Source organism: Ammodytes marinus (assembly GCF_949987685.1).
Source record: "Ammodytes marinus genome assembly, chromosome: 11".
Classification (NCBI taxonomy): domain Eukaryota; kingdom Metazoa; phylum Chordata; class Actinopteri; order Uranoscopiformes; family Ammodytidae; genus Ammodytes; species Ammodytes marinus.
Window position 1 is genome coordinate 12,334,272 of NC_137215.1, and position 13,653 is coordinate 12,347,924.

At 39.6% G+C, this 13,653-nt stretch overlaps 1 protein-coding gene across 2 annotated transcripts in view; it reads right to left on the bottom strand.

Moving 5' to 3' along the window:
* camk2g2 (calcium/calmodulin-dependent protein kinase (CaM kinase) II gamma 2) overlaps positions 1-13,653 on the bottom strand; it is a 47,206-nt gene that overhangs the window by 21,140 nt on the left and 12,413 nt on the right. For both annotated transcript variants that reach the window (XM_080037063.1, XM_080037062.1), the window contains exons 3-6: positions 5,071-5,130; positions 3,521-3,575; positions 2,657-2,722; positions 1,911-1,983 (exon numbers count right to left, since the gene is read on the bottom strand). In XM_080037063.1, the coding sequence (XP_079893189.1) occupies positions 1,911-1,983; positions 2,657-2,722; positions 3,521-3,575; positions 5,071-5,130 (254 nt within the window). The remainder of the gene's footprint in view (positions 1-1,910; positions 1,984-2,656; positions 2,723-3,520; positions 3,576-5,070; positions 5,131-13,653) is intronic.

Below are 13,653 nucleotides of genomic sequence, written 5' to 3' on the forward strand. Positions count from 1 at the left end.
ATTGTGTGTGTGTGTGTGTGTGTGTGTGTGTGTGTGTGTGTGTGTGTGTGTGTGCAGTCTTTGCAGTGGTTAGACCTCCGTCCTTAGCACCTCAAATGCAGACAGATAGCCAGATGTCTGACACTTGTACCACCTGTCTTTGTGCTCCAAGTCTATTTTGTGTCATGTAAGTCTTTCTCTTTCTCTTTTCATGTAGATATCAATCCATTCATTGCATGCAAAGAGGGAAAAGGGGGCAACTGAACTTGGACAGTGAGCTGGAGTGAAAGCAACAGAGGAAAGAGAGAGAGACGGATAGATGTGAGGTGGCATAATGAGTCCCTATGCTGGCAGCAGCAGCAGCAGCAGACGGGGGACCTCACCCTACAGTTACCATGGCAACCCAGCCTGCCACCAGCCAACAGCACTCAACTCTTTCTCACTAATTCACCTTGGGCGAGTGGACCTCCCAATATGACGTCAAATTTGGATAAAATAAAACCCAATGTTTCTTTCTTTTTAGCTGGCAAATGAGAAAAGGGTTATAAGAGAGAATATTGGGCTTTAATTCATCAGGTTGCCAGTGATAGGACTCCAAATGAATGACAACATTTCTCTGTAAGTGCTGAATTTGTCAATAAGCAACTGTTTGCTAGCGAGTTCAAATCAACTTATAAAGGTGATAATATGTCAATAGTTTTGACACTTCTTTTGGATGATCCTAGGTGGGTAAGGTTGGAAAAATCCTCTTGTGCCACTCCGTCTACCAGTTTTAGATATTCTGTATTAGCTTTTTCCAGCCCTTTGATGAAACTATTATGGATAATGCACTTACTCTAAGTAGCTTCAGACATAAGCATCTGCCAAATGCACTTAATGTAATATTATGAGATGTAATATGATGCTTAAATTGGTTGAAATATTCAAATCACCGACTTCATGTTTTTATTTAGCTCCATTCAAGATGTGTTCTGCATCATTGTAGACATATTGCCCCCAGATTCAGCCTGACACATGTGGCATTTACTAATGAATGTACTCTAATGAAAGTCCTTTATATCCTGTTCTCACCATACATCATCGTTATCATCTTTCTGAAACTCTTCCCTCTCTACGTTAATTCAATGCCGAGATCCATGTGCAGTCTAAAAAAATAAATTAATAGGAACATAAATCCATTTACACCACTCTCGCACACAAATACAGATTATTTTCCAATGACGTTGGTCTACCTACTCTCGAAAAATGGTTTAATCTTGATCCTTCACATAAAAAGGTGACATAAAAGTTAGTTAAACTAATAAAGTTTAAAACTCTGAACTCTCAATTTTGGCACTAAAATTAAATGTTGTGCAATTATCCAGGTGTTTAAATCAAAAGGTCCCTTCGCTGTCTCAATTCACCATATTACTAAACTGAGATAACAAAAAGAGCTTTGGAGGTCTGGGCTGCTAGTTTCTGCTAGGGGTTAACGGTCTTGCTGAGGGGGGGAGGACGTCACTAGCCGTCATCTCACCCACCGACCCGCTATTAATAGCATCTGGTCTGCTTTCGTCACTCCTCAGCACTGTGGGAGGGGGGGATGAGGGAGAGGGAAAGAGAGTAGAAGGAAAAAGAGGATAGAATAGGGGGATAGACTCAAAAGGGGAGGAAAAGGGTTGTGTAGATGTCGAGGCAGGTGCATGGGAATAGAGATAATAAGGGAGAGAGAGCAGGTGAAGAGATGACGCTCATCTCTTAAGTCGTTCATATCGTCACAGTTTGGCGTCTGCGCGCGCGTGCGTGTGCGCTTTTGTGTGTGTGTTTAGGCCTGCTGAAAAAACAGAATTGCCCTTCATTTTCATTTACAACAGTACAATTTATACCTTTTTCATAGTCATTTCTGTTCAACTAGATTCTTCCACATACACCACTGGTATTTGATGACTCACCTTGAGGTCCCTGTGCACAATCTCATGCGTGTGGATGTGACTGACACTCTCCAGGATCTGATTGATGCAGTGGCTGGAGGAAACAAAGACAAATGAGAAACAATTAGGAGAGAGACACATCTGTCAATCCTTAACAGCTTGTTAACAATATAGAATACGGACTGAAGTAGTGGGGGATAAAACCTTTCAGTGAAAATCAATACCATGTCCCCATCACTGGTCCTTTTTTAGTTCAAATGAATAGTCAAAATACATAGTAACTAAATAACTCATATCTATAGTAGAGTTATTTGTTTTCATAATTGTATAGTGATGTTATATTGAGCAAACATCTGGATAAGTGTGCAAAACACAGGCAGATTTAAGTGCTGCATTTGAAAAGTACTGCAACTTTCTGACAACAGCCAAAAAAACTACGGTCAGCTTTGTCATTATTTATTCAAGGTTTTTCTAAAAGCACTGAGTCACATGTCTAAAATAAAGTGTATACTGTGTACAACCCCAGAGGCAGCTGCCAGAAACTTACAAGCATTGCTTCTGCTACTAAACGCACAAAGTACTTCAACAGAAATTCAAATGGTAAAACATTTTGTGCTTTCATAATCCAACATTTCTGCCATTGCAGCATGAAATATTTTTATGAAAACAAAAAAACGTTGTTTGGCCGCCTTCAAAAACTTAATAGGCAGAAAAACTTACTAGTAAGACCTAACAAGTTCACATGTTATCATGATGACATACTGTACCTGGCATCTGCTTCACTGTAATACTCTCTAGCAACGATGTCCTCAAACAGCTCTCCTCCAGTGACACTGCAGACAGACAGACAAAAATGGTTATTTCTCTTGAAGATCAATCTCATAAATGGCTACTGACAGTACATGACAACACCTTTCAATAGCTTCTCTAAAAGGACAAACTTGGATAACCTGTTTTGTCTTCTCTGATACTTAACTTTGTTACTTTTATTACATTTTCTACAGCGGAAGGTTTTTGCAGAAGGATATGGACTTATGTCGAAGTTAGTGGTGAGACATCCTCAAAGATCAAACATGTTATTCTGTGCAGCATGTGCACTTTAACTTAGCGTTAAGAGGCCACTTGACTGGTTGCTGATAACAAAAGCCTAGACAAGTCTGACCTTTATTTGTACCTTCGATATAAAAACATTGACAACAGTAAACTGAAGTTTGACCTGAAACTAACAGTACTTCTTTAACCTGAACAAAGGTGTGCCGGCTTCTACCCAGCACCATGTGGTACTGTTAAAGGTTTTCACATTTAAAATGGGTGAAACAAAAATGTCAAGTATACCAAAATCAAATGTGTAGGCATGGCGACTGTCATAAACATGTGGTTTAATAATGAATCAGAAAATCTGAAAATACACAGCTGTATTTGACTAATAGAGATAATTTCGAAAATGTTATATGTGACACTTGCTATTTGTTGTCATGGAAAAGTCCTTTGTTTTCTATGATGAAATATACAGTACAAGTTGAAAGAGTGGCTGACATGAAAGTACTGTTACCAGAGAAAATATTATTTTAGTGATGTCGCAGTTACATTTGTGTGCATGTGTGTGTGTTAATGTGATTTACTTTACTTACAGGTCAAAGACTAAGTAATGGAAGCCTTCCTCTGATATATTGTCGTGGAGTCGTACTAGAGAAAGAAAGAGAGAGACAGTTTAATTAGAATATCGACCAATTAGCTAAGACAAATTATATAATGTAAAGTATCTCCTGTAAGGATACTCTAATTGAAGACTTGCATTATGCTGCAAAAACAGCCCCTTTCGATTGTTAAAATATTGCTTTTGATTAGGAGAAACCTGTATTTTGTTAGCTTTAATCTTTTTTTTTTTTTTTAATGAGACAACAATGGTAAACATTCTGAAACAAAGCACAATAACTACATTAAACAAATCAGCACAATGTTATGTTATGGTATGTAGATGTTCATTCACAAATGTGACAAACACACAAAGTCATTTGATACATGGTCCTTTGTGGATACAAGGTTTTCAGCAGCACAGCGTTTTCTTGCATATCTCAAATGATCCACTCAGTAGGTTTGTAAAGCCCCACTGCCACCTGGCTTGTTGGCAACCAGGAATCAGCTCAAAGTTGACATTTTAAATGCAGTGACCTAATATTAAGCGTTATTAAGTGGAGGTAGAATACAAACTTAAATTGCACCTGAACATTTTGCAAATCTCTCCCCTCTTGCATTTAGAGTAAAGAGAACTTTCAAACAAGAACTCTTCCCTTGAGAGTGGGATAAGAAAAGAGCATCTGTTATCATATTCCCTGTGTGTGTGTGTGTGTGTGCACTGTGCGGTATGATAAGACACTTGACAGTTCTGCCACAAAAACACTTTGTAATTTCCTTCTTTTCTTAAGGGAAATCGTCTCACACACACACACACACACACACATCTTTAGTTTTGCAAGACACAATTGGTCATTTCAACTGTTATGTACAAGACACAAGCTTCCTGTTTGCAATGTGCCCATCGATGAACAGACAACAGTCACTGTTTATGCCACGTTTACATGGAAACAGTCTCACTGAAAACGCAAGGTTTTCCCTTTACCGTTTCAAAAGATTCCATGTTCAGAAGCAATTGTTTTGAAAACTTTACTTGTGCACATGGTTTCAGAATAACGGGCTGAAATTGCTGTAGTACACATGCCAAGTCAGTAGTTGGCGGTGACACTAAGCCTCGCTTAGACTAAATGTACCCGCATTTGGCGAGTGTTATATTTGAGCATGAGACTCTCCGCTGATCACCGCTATAGTGCCGCGGAGACACCGTGCAAAGATGCTCTCAAGAAATGACACAAAGACAGTCAGTCTTAATACATGTGTCATATCATTTCGGTGTGTTTGGATTTGACAGTCTCTCACAACTCAGAATGAATGAGATTTCTGACGCAATAGGGTGCTAATGGTATGTCACCGTAACACCTGACTGCTATGGTGAGAGTGCCAACCTTGCGTTATCTTAACAATGCTGACATGCCTCGTCCTTTCATATCTCCCCCGAGATGGACTAATTCATTTTGACTTCCTCCTAACGCCTTTTCCCCATGTTCTGAATTCACACAGCTGCTCCTTATATCCATTAGCTTGCCGGCTCTCAGAAATGACTCACCTATGTTTGGATGTTTCAGCAGACAACAAATTTTCGCCTCACGATCCAGTTTCTGGTGATCTGAGAACAGAGAGAGAGTGGAAACATTAGGGACAACAAACCAAGATATAGCTGAGAGATAAAGCTTTTAAAATGTCCCCCCCCCACCACCCCCCAACATGTGATATACGGTTATACTTAAAAAAAAAAAAACACCTGCTTCAATGGACACAGAACAAGACAAAACCAAAATAAAAGTATACAACACCCAGGGCTGCTCAACATATACTTAATCTGACTGCAGTACAGGTTGTTCGACAGCAAGTTGGCAAAAAAGCATTTTGGTAACAGCTTCTTCATAACTTTTCCAACAGATGCATGGCTGATATATAATACATCTTATTTTATATCTTTTTTTACTGTGGAGCTGTTACACATAAACACACTATATTCCCTCTATCTCTGATCTCTTCTGCTCCACGCATATTAATAGTTTTCTTCTAAACCTGTCATACCCACATACCCAAATACACACATACACATACATACACTCATGCATAAACACACGCGCAGACACAAACTCATCCTCTAGCCCAAGCTTTTTGCACTCAGTGAAATTAGTCTTATGGGTCCGGCCTTAATATAATCAGTGTCCAGTTAATGACTGTAATGACAAGGGAAGAATGTCTGTGTGTGTAACTGCATGTTCAGGGGCGAGCAGATTGGTTGTGTGGGACATATACAGTAGCTCTATACAGTGGACGTTCTCTCTCCAGCTGCAGGGTGTCAGAGGTGGAGTTGAGACTGGACACTCCTGCTACCCGCCAGCTGCTGGTCTCAGTGGACAGATGGGGTGGCTCGCTGACATGAGAGCTACGCCAGTGTGCGTGACAGAGAGAGACACTGGACATCCCTAATCCCCCGTCCCATCCAAGGCTTTGGGCAGGGTCATGGTGTCCATTAGATAGGCATTAGTGCAGCGAGTAGAGATCATTTTCAACATGCAGTAATCTGTGAAGATTTTTCTCGATCATTTGTGTTATAAAATGTCTGAATATAGTCAACATCTTCTAGAATATGATGTATTTAAACTGATTGTTTTGTCCCAAATGATTCAAATAAGCATTTGAGAAGAAAGAGAATACGAGCAAATATTAATATCTGAAGCAGGAACCAGTGAAATATGACAACTGCAATGTTCATGGTATAACATATTCAACTAGAAGACTGCAAAGTCAACAGTAAACACCTATTTATCCACAAATAAACTTAAAAGTGTGAATCAAAAAGGTGACTAATTCAATATTACATTTGGAAAATAATGTTGACAAGAGTTAAACTCTGATGATTTGAAAAACTTAAGCAGCTACCGATTGATTAGGAGAGATAGCCAAATACAGTGTGAAGTGAACAACAAAATCCAATGCAATTGGCAGTTAACATATGGTATCCCTCTCATTAGCTGTTCTGGTGGAAATGTAAATAAATCCTGTTTGACAATTGCGGCAGCAGTGATGGTCCAAACCAGAAATCCCACAATTGGAAACTAATCAAGTTGAATGTAATCAATGAAACCGGCTAGGGTGGAGGAAACCCAGAGGTTACACACAGCTGGAAAAACACTGTCAGGAAAAGTGAATTGGAAATACTTCCTTCCTTCACAGCAAACAAACACTGAAGAGGGAATGGAAATCAATCCCAATACTACCATTTAAATATGCATTTAGTGGTATTGTGTGCATAGAAAGCACCTAAATCATATGACACTTAAATTACACTTTTGTGTTTGACATGGGAGCGCTAAACAACCGACACAAGAGATCTCTATTCAGTAATAATATACTTATTTTTATTTATAGTATTGTCATTGCGGACCTGTAGCATTACAACCATTTAGCTAATGTCCTAATTCAGCAAACTCTAATACTAAATCCGCTGGTTCCGAACTGTTGTGCTACGCCTTTAGAACCAATAGCGCTAAGAGACTCGAGCAATAAGATGAGTATGGGCAGGGACATTTACATGTAAACCTAACATGTTAAGTTCATTAGCCTTGATTTGGTTAAGACCACACACACACACACACACACACACACAATGTGAACAGTGTTTTCAAAACTATGAGAAATCAAAGCACTGTGCACACATTCCACAACCTTATTTTCCCATAATGGGCTATTTTGGCTGCTTGTATTCTTAGAAGTTAGATCAGCCAGCAAAAATAGCACTATTTTTCAATGCTGGCTTTATAATGCTTGTGATGGCAGACAGTCTTGGCAGCTGGCTGCTTCGAAACAGACTCGAGGAGTTTCAATTGACAGATAAGAGATTAAGTACAGGCTTTAAAAGGACAAATTGTTAGAAAAAAAATAGAAACAAGAGAAATCTGCTGCAGCTTTACAGACACTGATCAGTGTCAAACATAGAACATAACAGCAGGTTCTTTATAGATCTAACAAAACCCGTAAAAAACATTCAGAAGTGAGAATCAATTGAAAGAGTCCGATTAGAGGCTAATGATAATGGAACTACAGAGTAAAGAAGACCTTCCCCAGTGTTTCCCACAGAATTTTTTGAAAGTGTGGGGGGGGGGGGGGGGGGGACCCCGACCCCCCTAGGGGGGTCCGGGGGTATGCTCCCCCGGAAGAAATTTTTTTACCTTTTAAGTGTTAAATGCATCAATCTGGTGTACTTTGAGGAACACTATTCCTATATAAATGGTGATTAAGATGGAGTTTAACACACTTATCAAAGGTTAATGAATAAATAATTTTCTATGATACACATTTGAGCCATAAAAAAAATGAAGCAAAGGTGGTGGTTACCTGTGGTTCAAAAGAGTGAACACAAGCGCCCTTTTGTTTTATTAGATTGTTGAATTACTAGTACTCAAATAACTGTGACTACAATCACGAAGGATAGCTCACAATATTCTTTCCAGCAGAGGGTGCTCAAAGAGCGCAGAATGAATTGTGATGGAAAAATTGCAGAAAATAGCTACTTATGAATACAGTCACAGCGCGTGTTGACACCGCAGCGGGAGGGGCTGATTGACTCGGGGAGATTGAAGCCTCGATCCCTCAAGCGGCGCTTTGATAATACGTCCATGATTGAAGGAAATATTGTTTCTTGAGATCACAGCGCAAATCACACGTTAAAGATTTTTATGCGGAAATGCTATTGTTTCCAAGTGAAACTTGCGCATTGCAAATGAAATGTATACATGTATATTTTTAAATAGTAAAATATACATATATCAAAAAAATAAAAAATAAATAAATAAATTAAAGTGAAAGTGAAAGTGTGGCAGGGCAAAATGAAAGTGTGGCGGCCCGCCACGGAATGATACATTAGTGGGAAACACTGCCTTCCCCCTTTAAAACTGAAAATACTGTAACCTTCATGAAGGTAGGGTTTATTACATTCCTGCTGTCCTTATTAAGTGGCAACTGGGTGTAGATTTGACAGTATGTCACTGCAGCTCTATAATTGTGTAAGTTCCTTGGTAACATTTTCAGTGTCTTTGTAGGATTTGAAGCAGAGAGTGAAAAAGTCCGAATAGCCTTTTACCATCAATGCCCACATGCGCTAATGCCTTTTTACAGCTTCAAGAGAGATGCTGTGATATCATGTTGTCTGCTCCGAAAGGAACAGCGCACTTAGCCCAATTGGATTGAGTGATGACTGACGTTGTGGCCCATCATCATATTCATTTATCTATCCTGCCCTCTCCTTATTAGTATCTCATCTAGATGCTCTTCTACACAGACTGGCGTAGTGGATAAATGGATTGGTGGATGGATGGATGGATGGATGGATGGATAGATTGATAAATAGATGGCTTCTTTCAGCCCACATCCACAGTGCTATGTATATCAATTAACTTCTGCCCTTCGGCCACAGAGACAGACAATCCTTTCAAATAAATGCCAACTAACTGAGCGGAGAGAGTCAAGGCCCAAAGCAGCCAAAAACACTTTGGCTGGTAACTTCTGACATAATTTTTAAATTTCGATGACAAGCGGTCCTGGTTTTGGCATTTTTGCTCTGCGCTTGTCTGCAGATTTTGTTGCTGAATTTTCACATTCATGGAGCTGCTAACACGCATGGCACGTTCTAGTTTTGAGTGCCACCATACTTCCTAAAAGACCAAACACCAAGTATTGCGCAGAAAATGTTAAAGATTTCATAACTTGACATGACCGATACTGGGTTTTACCACTAAAAGCAAAATGTGTATTGAAAGAATGTATGGTGCAAGTTGGACAGACATTGTCATTATTACACTCACTGTCATATAGTCAGCATGTGGATCTGTCTCGTCTCCTCAGGGACAGTCAGAGACCAAGCAGAGTCAACAAAAATTCACGGTTGCCACATAGCGTTCTTCATCTGCTGATTGGAGCTGACCTGGCAACCTGCACCCTTAGCTATTAGGATGTTATAATGAAGAGTTGCTGATTAGACTGAACCAGCACACAAAGAACAGCTTCGCCATTTCAAAGGAACTTTATAATGAAGCCACTCGTGCATTCACAGCTGCTATTGTGTTGCAAAGTAATGGCACAAAACAACCTTTACCCATATTCACACAATACTGGCACGATGTTATCGTAGTAAGTCAACACAGGTGATTCTGAGTTATGTCATATACTTTCATCTACAGTACATGACCAAGCTTGTAACCATATTTGAATAGCTTAAATCGGCAAAATTCCAAAATTTGTTTGCATTTTGTCTCTCATTTTAGGCAAACATGTGCAATGAGATACAGCTTTATGTAACGATGATGAATACATATGAAGACTTGATGCTCACTGATGGATCACACATACCATAAGCAAGTCTAATATTAGGCTAGTTGATTTTTCTGCCACAAACTTCGTAATAAATGCAACAACATAGGTAATTCATTTAAGTATAGATGATTTTTGTCAGCAGGGAACCAAGGATAGGCCAACTCCACATCTGTTTAGGCCTACTAGTATTTCAAGTAAATTTAACATTATAGCCCACATACGTAAAAAGCCAGCGCAGCAATATGATGTTTAAGCAATGTATGTGAAGATGACGTGTCATCCACCAATGATGATGGATAAGACAGAAATATATGTGACCATCTGTGGCACAAAATAGCTTAACATACCAAACTGTCACTAAAATAAACCTCAGGCCGATAAAAGGTACATTTTGTAAGAGCAGAATTAGATTCGAAAGGATCGAATCATGAGCGGATTGTGCAGACTTTACTTTAATTGTGAAAAAAGACATGACAATGGCCCCTTATGTGATATGCCATGTTGTAGCCTGCTAGTCAATCATTTCACTCAAGTGCTCAGAAGTTGCCAAGAAAATTAAGGGTAGACTCAGAAATGAGCTTGCATGGGGATCTTATGAATTTGTGCCTTTGTGCTCTCACTTTCACTTGCGGACGGAGCAGCACTTACAATCTTATGTCGTCACATCAACTGGGAGGTTAGGGGGAAAACATGGCAGAGCTTGTTCCACATTCGCTTTTTGTTTTACTTTGCTTTTTAACCCTGTACTTCATAGCTTATCTTATGAAAATGAATTTGCTTGATTAATGCATTATCAAAATAGTCGCAGATTAATTATCTGTTAGTCAAGTCAAGCCAACTTTATTTATATAGCACATTTATAACAGCCGAGGCGGACCAAAGTGCTGTACAGTAAAATACATTACATCTTAAACATAATAAAGACACATAAAAGCAATAATTAAAATTGTTGATCATCTAATCGAACAATTAACATATTGCTCACTCATCGCAGACAATTTGCATGATCAAATTATTTATAAAGTAAAATTTAAATATTCCCTGGTTACAAGGGAATAAGAAATTTCACTGCTGGCCATACAAATGAAGGAATTAACGTAGATAAACAGTGGGTTAGAGCTTGTTAAATATGAACTCTGTCGATCTGGGGAAGGGAAGGATAAAAGGAAGGACGACTGATATGAGATAAATGAGTGACAGAGTGACAAAAGCGCAAAAAAACAGACTTTAGGTCAGTGTGGCCCAGAGCAGACGAGACTATAAATAGATCAGATCCTCCTCCGGCTTACTGTGCTGAATCACCCTGACCCAGGCCCACCCTACATCACCAAGCAGCAGACAGACGCAGACACACAAAGACACAGAAAGTGAGACGCACAGAGACAGAGACCGAGAAAGACTGACGGGTGGAGGTGTGAAAAGAAACGAGAGAGAGGCAGTGAAGAGTTTCTGACATAGACACGTTAGCCTTCTCTCACTTGCTTCCTCCATTAACATATGAGTTCAGTCAGACATCCAATCGCTTTGAGATGTCAGTCTGATGTCAGTGGGATAATACTAAATACTCGCCTACTCAGACCCAATGGTGTAATGATTTAAACACAAAGTGGCCAGAGTATGAGATACTGATGAGTGGAGAGAGGAAGACGGGGTTCATTATGGCTTTACTGCAATTGTGATAAAACCTAATGCAAAAATGGCAAGAGACGTATTTTGTTTCTTTCTCAACTTCTTAGCCCGGTCCCAATCTTCAAACTCCCACACCTCTTCCGCCCCCAAGCACTCCACTTTTTCCATCCATCCATCCCTCCCTCGCATTATGCTAATTAGACGGAGACAACGGTTCTGCTCTGCTGGACCCCAGAGATGGACCTGGTGCACTGCCACAACTCAGCCGAGAGGAAGGAAAGAAGAGATATAAGAAGAAAGCAAGACAAAGGGTCTGCAGCTAGGTTTGTTTAAAAGTGTTTCAATCATAATAGGCAGTGCTGTGTGATGGCAACAATAACTGCACCATTTTCCCACCTGGCTACATAGAGTATGTTAAGGTGAACGTGAACCTACACAATGATGATGATGATGCTGCTTTAATATTACTTTTAATAAAGGCAGTCCTGACCTGACTACTTCAGATTCCCCTGTTTTTTTTTAAAAAGCTAAAAAAAATCTGGCTTCTATTGATAATCCACCATTATTTGTTTGTGCTGTCCATATTTGAATACCAAAGCTAGGTATAAATGCAGGTATGACTGACAGCAGTGTTTCCAATGCTGCATGTTCATTTTGCCGTTGAGACAAGCTATTGGTTGGAGGAATGTTTCTAAAGCGCGTGATGATGACACCCAAATTAGTACTAAGTTTAGATCTGGAGGCAAATACTGGCCCCTTTATTCCAGCACACAAATAACGCTGCCTGGGTTCCCAGCCTTGATGTGTCAAGAGTGCAGCCTTGATACTCGCTTCGTGATAACTAAATACTGATGATCTAGCTTCTCCAGCGAGACATGCTTCAACCCTGACAATGACCAGCCTGGCGAGTTGATCAAACACACCCACACACTGACCTATTAGCTTGGTTATTCTCCGAGAGAGAAAAAAAGACCCGAGTTGACACTGTCAGTCCCTTCCGTAAAACATAAGGCATCACAGACAAACATTTACAGTCACACATAAACACATTGTGCATTGCTGCAAAGAACGACCTTAACACACAGGAACAGACTTTTTTAGGCTCGACACAGTACAGGCGTACACCGCTTTGTGTGAGCCATCAGCTGTGTGTGCTGTAATAACAATTTCGCCATGAGGACTGTGTTTTCTATTTTTTTAAATAGTGGCACAGGTTGGAATGGATTATTCTGCTTATATGTACAGTATCCACTCACCGGTCAAATATATAATTATTGTTTATTCATGTTTTCACTAAGAAGTATTGCTAAGCTGTGAAAGCTGTAGCTATAATTTAACACTTACATGTCCATTACCAATTACATTTTTGGCAGTATAGTATTACATTTCAGCATATTAAGGTAGAGAATATTGTTTTGTCATTTTAAATAATCCTAGCCTGGTTCTACCAGACCATCGTACTTAATTTCATTTGTACAGAAGGTCTGGAACTGCTCAATTGACAAATGTTTACTCACTTGGAGGCGGGTGTCTGTTGAGGTTTAAAATTATTGGATCTAGGACATGGACACAAAAGTGTGTGAAAGCAACATGACCTGAATAGGATTATTATCAGAAGACTTTTATTATGAAATGCTGTTTTGGATTGTAACCTTGGAAGCAAACACAAATGTACAAGCTGTGTTGGTAGTGTGCCAGGGAACAGGAGCACACACTTTAACCAAACGATGTCACTGCACACTCAACTCCATTGAAAACAAATTCATTGGGAGACTATAAACTGTTGTTGGAGCTGCAGATCGGCTTTCGGCTTAGATTATCAAATGATTTTAACTTGGTCGAGAGCCCGCAGGTGTTTATTTTTAGGAAAAACTACGAGTAAACAGACCTATTTGACAAGGCATCGCACAGAAAAGAGAACAATAAAATGTGTGTAGATGACTGGGTGTGCGTTTGTGTGTGCCTGGTCAAACATCCTCCTTGCCTTGTGCAAAGAAACCTTAGTGTAAATGGATATAATGACAACAAAAGGTGAACAAATATTTGCACAGATCCCTTTGTCGCGTACATTCGTGTTTCTATGAATCTAGAGACAAATTGGAACTTAAGTGTGGTTTCCTGGTTTCACCTGGTTTGCATCTTGTGAAATGAACAGCCAATAAAATGATCAGAAATG